Source organism: Drosophila rhopaloa, unplaced genomic scaffold, assembly GCF_018152115.1.
Source record: "Drosophila rhopaloa isolate 14029-0021.01 unplaced genomic scaffold, ASM1815211v1 contig_155, whole genome shotgun sequence".
NCBI lineage: Eukaryota > Metazoa > Arthropoda > Insecta > Diptera > Drosophilidae > Drosophila > Drosophila rhopaloa.
This window is the reverse complement of record NW_025335034.1, coordinates 14072095-14084831: the sequence shown is the minus strand read 5'-3', so window position 1 is coordinate 14084831 and position 12737 is coordinate 14072095. Positions and strand designations below refer to the sequence as shown.

The following is a 12737-nucleotide window of genomic DNA, read 5'->3' as shown; positions in this document are numbered from 1 at the left end:
GCCTTTGATATGGCGTTGCCGTCCGCGGGAGTCTCTGCTGCTGGTGTGGTCCTTGTGGTCTGCGCTGCTTGGCTGCCGGAAAAGAATGAGAGCGATCTCCGTCGATCGCGGTTCCACGTCGACACGCTTTTTCCCTTTACAGCACGCGTTTTATTATTAACAGCACAAAGCTTGTCCCTAGTCACACGCTTTGCGCTTAACAGCCCGCGCGCTTATTCACGGGTGATTTGCGATAACTTATCGATACTGTTGGCCATTCGCCCCGACTAGCCAGCGGACTGATCTTGCTGATCAATACTGGTGACCTCGCGCGCGCCTATTTGAAACTAGGATTACTTAGGTTTTAGACTTAAATATATATATTTTAGAAACTTAATAACTAATAACTAATAACTAAGATATGGCCTCCAATGGCTGAGATTAGGTTTTTGGCCTCCAATGGCTGAGATTAGTTTTGGCCTCCAATGGCTGAGATAAGTTAAGATTTGAGAGGCGCCTTTAAGCGTCCTCACAAGTATAAGATTAAGTCTTTTTCAAGACTTGCTCTTAGATTATTATTATTCATATATTTAATTTTAGCAAATTATTAACGTAATTCATTTTCAATCGCTTTGCCCCTTTACCCGTATATAAATAAAAGAAGAATTCAGCCTTTTTTAAGGCTTATTCTTATATTTCTATACATTTACGTATTTATCTTAGTAATAGTACTATAAGTCTAAGTCTTTTTTAAGACTTACACTTATATTTCTATTATTTATATAATTTATATTAACTATATTATATTATAAAATTTATATTATATAAATATAAGAATTTAGCTTTTTTAAAGCCTTATTCTTATATTTCTATTAATAATCGTAGTAGTCATATAAATTTAAGATTTTTAAAAATGCCTCGTTTGAATAGACCCACTGCATCTCAGCGGGCTAGGAACCAATTTTTGAGAAATAGGGCCAATAGGGAAAATCCAGAGTATGCAGAGATGGAGAGGGTAGAAAATTCTGAATCTCAGCGTAGGAGAAGGGAAAATGCAGTAGCCAGGAATTCAGAGCAGGGTGTAAATACAGCGTCTCGTAGGTCAAGACGCTTGAATCCGCACACTCGTGCGGGTGATCAGGGAGCAGATACTGCAAGACGTAGGAATATTCGCTCGAACCCCGTTCTTCGGGCGGGTGAGCAAGAAGCAGATACTGCAAGACGTAGGAATATTCGCTCGAACCCCGCTCTTCGGGCGGGTGAGCAAGAAGCAGATACTGCAAGACGTAGGAATATTCGCTCGAACCCCGTTCTTCGGGCGGGTGAGCAAGAAGCAGATACTGCAAGACGTAGGAATATTCGCTCGAACCCCGTTCTTCGGGCGGGTGAGCAAGAGGCAGATACTGCAAGACGTAGGAATATTCGCTCGAACCCCGTTCTTCGGGCGGGTGAGCAAGAAGCAGATACTGCAAGACGTAGGGAAATTCGATTGGATCCAGTTCTTCGTGCCGGAGAGCAAGCAGCCGACACTCGGCGTCGCTTTATTAGGCGAAGAAACACCGATGAAAGAGCTACAGAGCAGGTTGTTAATACCGCTGACCATCGGTTAAGGCGCTTGGATCCCGTTTTTCGTGCGGGTGAACAAGAAGCAGATGCTGAAAGACGTAGGGAAACTCGCTCGAACCCCGTTCTTCGTGCGGATGAACGAGCAGCCGATACTCGGCGTCGCGCTATAAGGCGACAATTAAGAGAAGTCCGAGCTATCGAGCAAGTTGGTAATACCGCTGACCATCGGATAAGGCGCTTGGATCCCGCTATCCGTACGAGTCAGCAAGCAGCCGATACTCGGCGTCGCGCTATAAGGCGACAATTAGGAGAAGTCCGAGCTATCGAGCAAGTTGGTAATACCGCTGACCATCGGTTAAGGCGCTTGGATCCCGCTTTCCGTGCGAGTGAGCAGGCAGCCGATACTCGGCGGCGCGCTGTAAGGCGACAAGTTAGAGAGGTCCGAACTACAGAGCAGGTCCAAAATACTGCTGACCGTTCGGAAAGGCGCTTGGATCCTGATTTCCGTGCGGGTGAACAAGCAGCCGATGCTCGGCGGCGTTCTCTGAGGCGGTTGGATGCTACGTATCGTGCGGGTGAGCAAGAAGCAAATACCCTGCAACGAGCGCAGGCAAGATCAACTCAGGATCGCTTATTGCAGAGAGCGCAGGATAGGTTTAGGAGAGCTACGGCTAGGAGTTTTAGGGAACGTAGGACCGTCGAGCAGGCGAGAAATACACTGGCTCGACGAAGTGCTCGTATAGCTGCTCGACAAGCAACTATCGATGCTATTCGAAATATTAGTCAGAGAGTTAGTCAGTATAGAAGCCTCAGTGGCAATAGGGATGCAGAAAACCTTCGGAACGCAAACCGAAGTCAGGAGATTCGACTTGATTTATCCCAGGGAAATAGGACTCCTAGAAATATACCTATTGGATTGGATGCTCACATAGCCAAATTCAATAGGTTAGTAAAACTTGGCCCCGATCAGATTTGCTTCTGCTGCAAGGGATTGTGGTTTCCCAAGCAAATACGTAAGCTTTCTAGAGCCTATTTGGAAGAAAATTGCGAGTTTAAGGAAGAGATTTACCAGAATGCAAGCCAGCTTGCTTTCACTGGGGAATCCTTTAAGTTCTGTGGCACATGCCACGGCAATATAAAAGCCGGAAGAAAGCGCAAAGGTGCCATTTCCAACGGCTTAGACTTCCCAGAAATTCCTCATTCCTTGAGGGGGCTTACTCCCTTGGAGGAGCGACTGATTTCACCTCGCCTTCCATTTATGATAATTAAGTCGATAGGTCATGAGCGTCAGAGTGCAATAAAAGGAGCTGTTGTAAATGTCCCCATTCCGGTTAGCAACATCGTGACGTCCCTTCCACGAGCTTTCCACGAGGCAGAGGTTGTACAGCTCCACCTCAAGCGAAGAATGAAGTACGGACATGATTTCATGGCAGAGACCATTAGGCCTTCCAAAATTGCTGACGCCATCAGGTACTTAGTTAGTACAGAGCTTTACAGAAAGCACAATGTGTCAGTGAACGAGCAGTGGATCTCTGATTTCACATCCGAAACTGTTCCATTCGTAGCTTCTCAAGCGGACTTAGCCTTTGTAGAGGGACAACTAGCCATCCAACAGGAGGATGTAAACTTGGAGGCGAGAAATTCCGAAGAGAATGAAGAAGCCGAAGAGCTAAATCCTGGAGGACAGGAAACTCTGCTTGAGAATAACCAGGCACACAATGTAGGAATTCCGAGAATCACAATAGCTCCAGGTGAGGGCCAAAAGCCTCTCGACGTGATTCTCGATGTCGACTCCGAAGAATTGGCGTTCCCAAGCATTTATGCCGCTATCCGTACGAGTCAGCAAGCAGCCGATACTCGGCGTCGCGCTATAAGGCGACAATTAGGAGAAGTCCGAGCTATCTAGCAAGTTGGTAATACCGCTGACCATCGGTTAAGGCGCTTGGATCCCGCTTTCCGTGCGAGTGGGCAGGCAGCCGATATTCGGCGGCGCGCTGTAAGGCGACAAGTTAGAGAGGTCCGAACTACAGAGCAGGTCCAAAATACTGCTGACCGTTCGGAAAGGCGCTTGGATCCTGATTTCCGTGCGGGTGAACAAGCAGCCGATGCTCGGCGGCGTTCTCTGAGGCGGTTGGATGCTACGTATCGTGCGGGTGAGCAAGAAGCAAATACCCTGCAACGAGCGCAGGCAAGATCAACTCAGGATCGTTTATTGCAGAGAGCGCAGGATTGGTTTAGGAGAGCTACGGCTAGGAGTTTTAGGAAACGTAGGACCGTCGAGCAGGCGAGAAATACACTGGCTCGACGAAGTGCTCGTATAGCTGCTCGACAAGCAACTATCGATGCTATTCGAAATATTAGTCAGAGAGTTAGTCAGTATAGAAGCCTCAGTGGCAATAGGGATGCAGAAAACCTTCGGAACGCAAACCGAAGTCAGGAGATTCGACTTGATTTATCCCAGGGAAATAGGACTCCTAGAAATATACCTATTGGATTGGATGCTCACATAGCCAAATTCAATAGGTTAGTAAAACTTGGCCCCGATCAGATTTGCTTCTGCTGCAAGGGATTGTGGTTTCCCAAGCAAATACGTAAGCTTTCTAGAGCCTATTTGGAAGAAAATTGCGAGTTTAAGGAAGAGATTTACCAGAATGCAAGCCAGCTTGCTTTCACTGGGGAATCCTTTAAGTTCTGTGGCACATGCCACGGCAATATAAAAGCCGGAAGAAAGCCCAAAGGTGCCATTTCCAACGGCTTAGACTTCCCAGAAATTCCTCATTCCTTGAGGGGGCTTACTCCCTTGGAGGAGCGACTGATTTCACCTCGCCTTCCATTTATGATAATTAAGTCGATAGGTCATGAGCGTCAGAGTGCAATAAAAGGAGCTGTTGTAAATGTCCCCATTCCGGTTAGCAACATCGTGACGTCCCTTCCACGAGCTTTCCACGAGGCAGAGGTTGTACAGCTCCACCTCAAGCGAAGAATGGAGTACGGACATGATTTCATGGCAGAGACCATTAGGCCTTCCAAAATTGCTGACGCCATCAGGTACTTAGTTAGTACAGAGCTTTACAGAAAGCACAATGTGTCAGTGAACGAGCAGTGGATCTCTGATTTCACATCCGAAACTGTTCCATTCGTAGCTTCTCAAGCGGACTTAGCCTTTGTAGAGGGACAACTAGCCATCCAACAGGAGGATGTAAACTTGGAGGCGAGAAATTCCGAAGAGAATGAAGAAGCCGAAGAGCTAAATCCTGGAGGACAGGAAACTCTGCTTGAGAATAACCAGGCACACAATGTAGGAATTCCGAGAATCACAATAGCTCCAGGTGAGGGCCAAAAGCCTCTCGACGTGATTCTCGATGTCGACTCCGAAGAATTGGCGTTCCCAAGCATTTATGCCGCTATCCGTACGAGTCAGCAAGCAGCCGATACTCGGCGTCGCGCTATAAGGCGACAATTAGGAGAAGTCCGAGCTATCTAGCAAGTTGGTAATACCGCTGACCATCGGTTAAGGCGCTTGGATCCCGCTTTCCGTGCGAGTGGGCAGGCAGCCGATATTCGGCGGCGCGCTGTAAGGCGACAAGTTAGAGAGGTCCGAACTACAGAGCAGGTCCAAAATACTGCTGACCGTTCGGAAAGGCGCTTGGATCCTGATTTCCGTGCGGGTGAACAAGCAGCCGATGCTCGGCGGCGTTCTCTGAGGCGGTTGGATGCTACGTATCGTGCGGGTGAGCAAGAAGCAAATACCCTGCAACGAGCGCAGGCAAGATCAACTCAGGATCGTTTATTGCAGAGAGCGCAGGATTGGTTTAGGAGAGCTACGGCTAGGAGTTTTAGGAAACGTAGGACCGTCGAGCAGGCGAGAAATACACTGGCTCGACGAAGTGCTCGTATAGCTGCTCGACAAGCAACTATCGATGCTATTCGAAATATTAGTCAGAGAGTTAGTCAGTATAGAAGCCTCAGTGGCAATAGGGATGCAGAAAACCTTCGGAACGCAAACCGAAGTCAGGAGATTCGACTTGATTTATCCCAGGGAAATAGGACTCCTAGAAATATACCTATTGGATTGGATGCTCACATAGCCAAATTCAATAGGTTAGTAAAACTTGGCCCCGATCAGATTTGCTTCTGCTGCAAGGGATTGTGGTTTCCCAAGCAAATACGTAAGCTTTCTAGAGCCTATTTGGAAGAAAATTGCGAGTTTAAGGAAGAGATTTACCAGAATGCAAGCCAGCTTGCTTTCACTGGGGAATCCTTTAAGTTCTGTGGCACATGCCACGGCAATATAAAAGCCGGAAGAAAGCCCAAAGGTGCCATTTCCAACGGCTTAGACTTCCCAGAAATTCCTCATTCCTTGAGGGGGCTTACTCCCTTGGAGGAGCGACTGATTTCACCTCGCCTTCCATTTATGATAATTAAGTCGATAGGTCATGAGCGTCAGAGTGCAATAAAAGGAGCTGTTGTAAATGTCCCCATTCCGGTTAGCAACATCGTGACGTCCCTTCCACGAGCTTTCCACGAGGCAGAGGTTGTACAGCTCCACCTCAAGCGAAGAATGGAGTACGGACATGATTTCATGGCAGAGACCATTAGGCCTTCCAAAATTGCTGACGCCATCAGGTACTTAGTTAGTACAGAGCTTTACAGAAAGCACAATGTGTCAGTGAACGAGCAGTGGATTTCTGATTTCACATCCGAAACTGTTCCATTCGTAGCTTCTCAAGCGGACTTAGCCTTTGTAGAGGGACAACTAGCCATCCAACAGGAGGATGTAAACTTGGAGGCGAGAAATTCCGAAGAGAATGAAGAAGCCGAAGAGCTAAATCCTGGAGGACAGGAAACTCTGCTTGAGAATAACCAGGCACACAATGTAGGAATTCCGAGAATCACAATAGCTCCAGGTGAGGGCCAAAAGCCTCTCGACGTGATTCTCGATGTCGACTCCGAAGAATTGGCGTTCCCAAGCATTTATGCTGGCGTCAAGAGACCATCTTCGGAAAGTTATACAACCATAGTTAGATCAGAGCTTAGGAACGTAGATAGAAGAGGTTGTAGAACTGACAAGTTGTTCTTCAATTATAAGAAGTTGGAATTGTTGAAAATTCGAAACAATATTTCAACTTGCCTACGTAAGCGGAGCGCTTCTAGCGCGATAACTGCCGCCAACGTACTCGATGAAGCTTTCATGGGAAACTTAATTTCCCATGATGACGGATATCGAATTCTTAAGGACATTCGCACGTCTCCTGCTCACTGGGAAGATGAGAAGAAGAAAGTCATGGCTATGATTCGCCAATTTGGTTTGCCAACTTTCTTCATAACTCTGTCGGCCGCAGAAACTAGGTGGCCAGAGCTGTTAGTACTGCTCAAGCGCAATGTAGATAGGATTGAAATTAGTGAGGAGGAAGCTTTGAACTTACAGTTTAGAGAAAAGGCGCGGCTGATCAGAACTGACCCAGTGCTAGGTATATCGATTATAGGTATAGGGAAGTTCTAAAGCTCATGAAGAAGCCGGGGGGAATCTTTGGAAGTAACTTTGTTACTACCTATTATTGGCGAGTTGAGTTTCAACAGAGAGGTTCCCCTCACATTCACGGCATGTTTTGGCTGAAAGACGCCCCGGAAGTGGATTTCAACAGTGAAGAATCTATTGCTAGTGTAGTAGCCTTCATTGATCAGTTTGTAACTGTGGATGTTACAAACACAGATTTGGCTCCGTACATTGAATACCAAAAGCATAAGCACGGGCATTCGTGCCTTAAAAATGTGCGCGAATCCGTTTGTCGATTCGGTTCCATACCCCCCAATGCCTCGCACGGAAATATTGAAGCCACTTCCCGAAGAAACTCCCAATTTGTCTCTTCATCACGAAAACTATCAGAAAATTCGCAGTCTTTTACTTCGGGATCAATCTGAGGATTTGATTAGCCATCTTAGCATATTCGAAAATTTTCTTTCTCACGATGAGGTGAGCCTCAGTTACGAGGACTATATATATGCTATTAGGTCTAGTTTGAAAAAAACACAGATTTTTCTGAAGAGAACATTTGCAGAAATTCAAGTTAACGCCTATAATAAACACATTCTTTCAATGCAAAGGGCAAATATGGATATCCAGTTAATTTTGGACCCTTTTGCGTGCTGTAGCTACATAATTAATTACATTAACAAGTCCCAAAGGGGTATTTCGAAGTTAATGCGCGAAGCAGCTAATGACATTCGAAGAGGCAACTCAAGCATTCGTCAAAAGCTACAGTATCTCGGTCACAAGTTTATTTCGGGCACTGAGATCTCTGCTCAGGAGGCCGTATATTGTTGTATGGGATTGGCGTTGTCAGAAACAAGCAATAAATGCGTGTTCATAAACACCTTCCCTCCAGAACAACGAGTTCGTATGCTTAGATCTACAAGCGTCCTGCAAAATATGCCTCAGGATTCCACTGACATCTTTCAGAAAGGTTTGCTGGACAAATACGAACAAAGACCAGATTCCCATGACGGCCTGTGTTTAGCCGATTTTGCTGCAAATTACGAGTATTCTAAAACCCGTGGTAGAGCTCGCCAAGGGGAAAATAGTAACAATGAGGCTGAAGAAGAAAATGAGGTCTTAGGAACAGTTTTTTTCGCACTTCGCGATGGTAGTGGATTTATTAGGGAAAGAAACCAGCCGAGTATTATTAGGTATAGCCCCTTTAATATTAATTCTGATAGGCCCAATTATTTTAGAGCATTAGTTATGCTATATTCTCCATGGAGAGATGAACAGGTAGAATTGTTTCAGAGAAATTGTGAGGAGTTTTATCATGAGCACGAGGAGGCTATTAAAGCCAACTTTGATAGGTATAATGCCATAGACAGCTTAGAAGACGCGCTCAGAAGGGCCATGGAGGCTGAGGAATGAGGAGTTTAGGGCCTTAGCTTTTCCAGAAATATCTTCTCAAATAAATGTTTTAAACTTAGACGACCGTGTTCAGGAAGTAGATCCGGATAGCAATATCCGCATAATAAAGCTCCCGCCAATTATTTCCCCTGAAAATTTATCCACCTTAGTTAGGTCTCTTAATTTAAAGCAAAAAACTTTCCTTACGCATGTCTTGCACAATGCAAGGATAAATGCTAGTTTCCATGAGTTCGTAGGAGGCGGAGCAGGTGTCGGCAAGAGTAGACTTATATCCACCTTATTCCAGTCCCTTTCCAAGGAGTATAATGGTAGAGTAGGATGCGACCCAACTTCTGTTAAAATACTGCTGTGTGCTCCCACAGGCAAAGCTGCTTTTGGAATCGGAGGCTCCACTCTCCATTCCATGTTCTCTCTCCCTGTAAATCAGGCTGGGTCTGCATTTAGGAGTTTAAGCCCTGATCTGTTAAATACCCTGCGTTCAAGATTTATTGATCTTAAAGTTCTTATAATAGACGAAATTTCTATGGTCGGCGCAACCATGTTTTCCCATCTGGACTCTCGCCTTAAGCAAATTTTCTCCAACGTTGATACTCCCTTCGGAGGCATTTCGGTCATCGTGTTCGGCGATCTTAGGCAATTGCGGCCAGTTTGTGATCGTTGGATTTTCCAGCCGCCGTCGCATGATCCATACAGCGCTATATTTGGATCCCACCTCTGGAGTCCTTTTAGGTTTTTCGAGCTCACAGAGATAATGCGACAGCGAGATGACCAGCCGTTTGCAATAGCACTCAACAACATGGCGTCCGGCCAAATGTCGTCTGAAGATATTGTCCTACTTAGAGGCCGTACTTCCGTAGAAAGTCAGATTCCAAATGACGCCATTCACCTTTTTTCAAGCAATCAGGACACAGACCGATACAATAGGGAGAAGCTCAACTCGATTCCCACTGATCAGTTCATTTCGGAAGCCATTGACTCTGTAAAATCTGCACATATTAGCTCAGAGCAGGGGAACAGATGTCTGGAACAAGCTAGGGCATTAAAAACATCTGAGACACAAGGTTTGTGTACCTCGCTCATTTTAAAAACCACTGCTAAATACATGATGACGGTCAATGTAGACACATCAGATGGTCTCGTAAACGGAGCCACTGGTGTCCTTAGGGAGATAGGTTTCAACACGTCCAACTCTCCAAACATTCTTTGGATACAATTTTTAGATGACAGTATAGGAGTAGCTGCACGATCAAAGTGCAGTCATCGCCAAGAGGCTTCATGGACCCCAGTAGTTAAGATCATAAAAAGCTTTCAGATTAATTCTAACCAGGCCACAACCATTGACCGAAAGCAGTTTCCAGTGGTACCTGCAGAAGCAATAACTATTCACAAAAGTCAAGGCGCTACGTACAGCAAAGTGGTGGTTCACACTAGTCCTAGCATGCAGAGAGCTGCGCTGTACGTAGCCTGTAGCAGAGCCACAAGTGCAGCAGGGCTCTATATTATTGGACCTTTCGTCCCCCAAGATCCGCCCAGGGATCGGCTTCCGAGGAAGAGCTCCGAGAACTGCGTTCCACTAAGTTACTGAGTACCCATTTCGATTGTTTACTCAATAGTCCGAACCTTCATGTCTTTTTCCATAATACGGAAAGCTTGCACTGCCACATTAGCGATGTGTGTTCCGATCAGCTAATGCTTAAGTCTTCCATTCTGTGCTTCGTTGAGGCTTCCACATACTCAAATGAATCATACGAAATTCCTGGCTTCGCCACAGCAGTGCGACTAGATTGCCAGTCAGTAGCTAACGGAGCTCGACCAAAAGAGGCATTCTCGTATTCGTTCGAAACGAACTCTTTGAGAATGTCAGTCTTTTTCAAGTGGTCGCTTTCTGGCTAATTCCTCAAATATAGCCTCTCCAGTGTTCGAGTTTGCCATCTTTAGGTACCGGTCTTTAGGGATTGTAGTTATTTATAAAAGTCCGACCTATCCGTTGTTAAAGTTTGAAACAGAGTTTAAGGAGTTATTTCAGCGGCACACATTTTTAAATAGTAATAGTTTAGTGTTAGGAGATTTCAATTTATGCCTTCACTCCATCTCTGGCTGCTGTAGGAGAGTTTTTGATTTTCTAGCAGATGTAAAAGGGTTTAGTTCGTTGCTAGATTTGGACTCGTCGACAACCAATTGCAATACGCATATTGATTGGGCGTTTTCAAATATTTTCGATAATAGGGCCACTGCGCGCACATTTGAGACTACATATAGCTACCACAGTGGTATATTAGTTAGCGTTAGGGAGGCTGAATAGGTAGGGAAAATTGTATATATTATATTTATAGTATGTATATATTTAAGTTAAAGAAAAAACAAAAACCCAAAAAAATTAAATAGTTGCATGCACAATTTTTTTTATAGTATGTAGATATTTAAATAAGCCAAAAAAAAAAAAAAAAAAAATTAAATAGTTGCATGCACAATTTTTTTTATAGTATGTATATATATATTTAATACTAGCAAGGTAGCCCGCAGCTTCGCCTGCGGAAATTAAGATTAGCAATTTCCTAACTATATCGCTTAAAACTATACTTTTGATTAACTTTTTTATTTGCTACTTTATTTAAACTAAAACCATTCCACATTTCCACACCACCATTTTGGCGCGTTTTTTTTTGTGGTTTCCCCATGAGGCCTATTCCACAGTGCATTTTAATTAGAAATGTTTAACATTTTTGCAAGACTTCTCTATAAACGATATTTTTTGATTTTCCTTCTGGCGCTAAAATAATTAAAGACTCAGAGGAGCTAACTCTTGAACAGGCCACATAAAACTGACCATGAGAGAAGAAATCGTCCCTTAAATCTAGTCCAGCTAGTTTTAAGGTCTGACCTTGCGATTTATTTATCGTTATTGCAAAGCAAACTTTTACAGGGAACTGAAGTCTTTTAAACTGAAACGGTAGATTTGATGGTATTAGGGGTATTCGTGGTATAAAAACAATTTCTCCTTTGGCACAGCCAGTAAAAACCACAGCTTCGATTAAATTGTTATGAAGAGCTTTTACTTGCAATCTTGTACCGTTACATAGTTTTGGAGGTCTTAAATTTCTCAACAGCATAATTGGTGCACCAATCTTAAGCTTTAGAATGTGTAAGGGAAGTCCAGGTGGATTTTGTTGGTTGAGAAATTCAACCGGAAAATGAACTGCTTCATCAACTTCAGTGACTGAATCAATAGACTTATACGTAACTTCAATACCATCAAATGATTTTAACAGTATGTTATTTATTATCACAGCTCTATCATTTCTAGCAGTTAATATTGCTCTCTCCGAAAACCAATCTAATGATTTGGTTGAGATTTTTGAAATTTCCGGAAATATATTTGATGTGAGCTTCTCAAGGGAAGTTACAACAGTTCCTAAACCTGAAGGAATAATTATTTTTCCTTCGACAGTTGGAAAAAGACCGTCTCCAATTCTCAATAATGTATGTGCAAAAAATTCCAGCAGTTGTATCGCCTTTTAAATGCACACGCATGTTTTTTGTTAGGCACAATTTTTGAATAGTAGGCCAAAGAAATGATGATTTTAAGCAGGCTTGTATTTCATCTGCCCTTGTTCCTCGAGGAACTACAGGAAGCGTTTGACGAAAATCTCCAGGTAATAAAACCGTCATACCTCCCATTAGAAAATCATTACCACGAATATCTTTCAACATTCTATCCAACGCTTCAAAAGCACTCTTATGAGCCATTGTGCATTCATCCCAAACAATAAGTCTACATTCTTGAAAAACCAATGCCATATTACACCGTTTAGATATTGAGCAACATGGTGTTTCTACATTTATTAAATCCAATGGGAGTTTAAACACAGAGTGCGTCCCCCATTTAACAGCGTAGCAGCTATACCTGAAGAAGCAACAGCCAATGCTACATTATTATTATGTCGTAATTTTGCTAACAACAAATTCAATAAAAATGTCTTGCCTGTGCCACCGGGGGCATCCAAAAAAAAATATTTCACCGTTTTCATTTTGAACACTTTGTAATATTTTTTGAAATGCCATTCTTTGCTCATCGTTAAGGGAATTTTCGTCTTTACTTAATTCGAATTCATTAATATTGTAATTTATTTCGTTTAAATATTCCCTATTTTGAAGTGGTCTACTAACTCTAATCGGTTCGGGCAAACCATAGTCTAATAGACACGTACCTCCAATGGACAGTGTTATATCTTCGATTAAAATAAGACATTTATTAAACACTCTATCCAGTAGATCTTGATTGACT

General features: G+C 43.8%; 1 protein-coding gene across 1 annotated transcript; it reads left to right on the top strand.

Annotated features, from left to right (window-relative positions):
* The first annotated feature begins 8990 nt into the window (after positions 1 to 8990).
* Positions 8991 to 10037, top strand: LOC123037296 (ATP-dependent DNA helicase PIF1-like). Its single transcript, XM_044457360.1, has one exon. It carries the CDS (start codon positions 8991 to 8993, stop codon positions 10035 to 10037), a length of 1047 nt encoding a protein of 348 aa, XP_044313295.1.
* The last annotated feature ends 2700 nt before the right edge of the window (positions 10038 to 12737 follow it).

Coding starts and splice junctions, on each gene's coding strand:
- LOC123037296 (XM_044457360.1), top strand. CDS start 8,991: ATGTTTTCCCATCTGGACTCTCGCCTTAAGCAAATTTTCTCCAACGTT.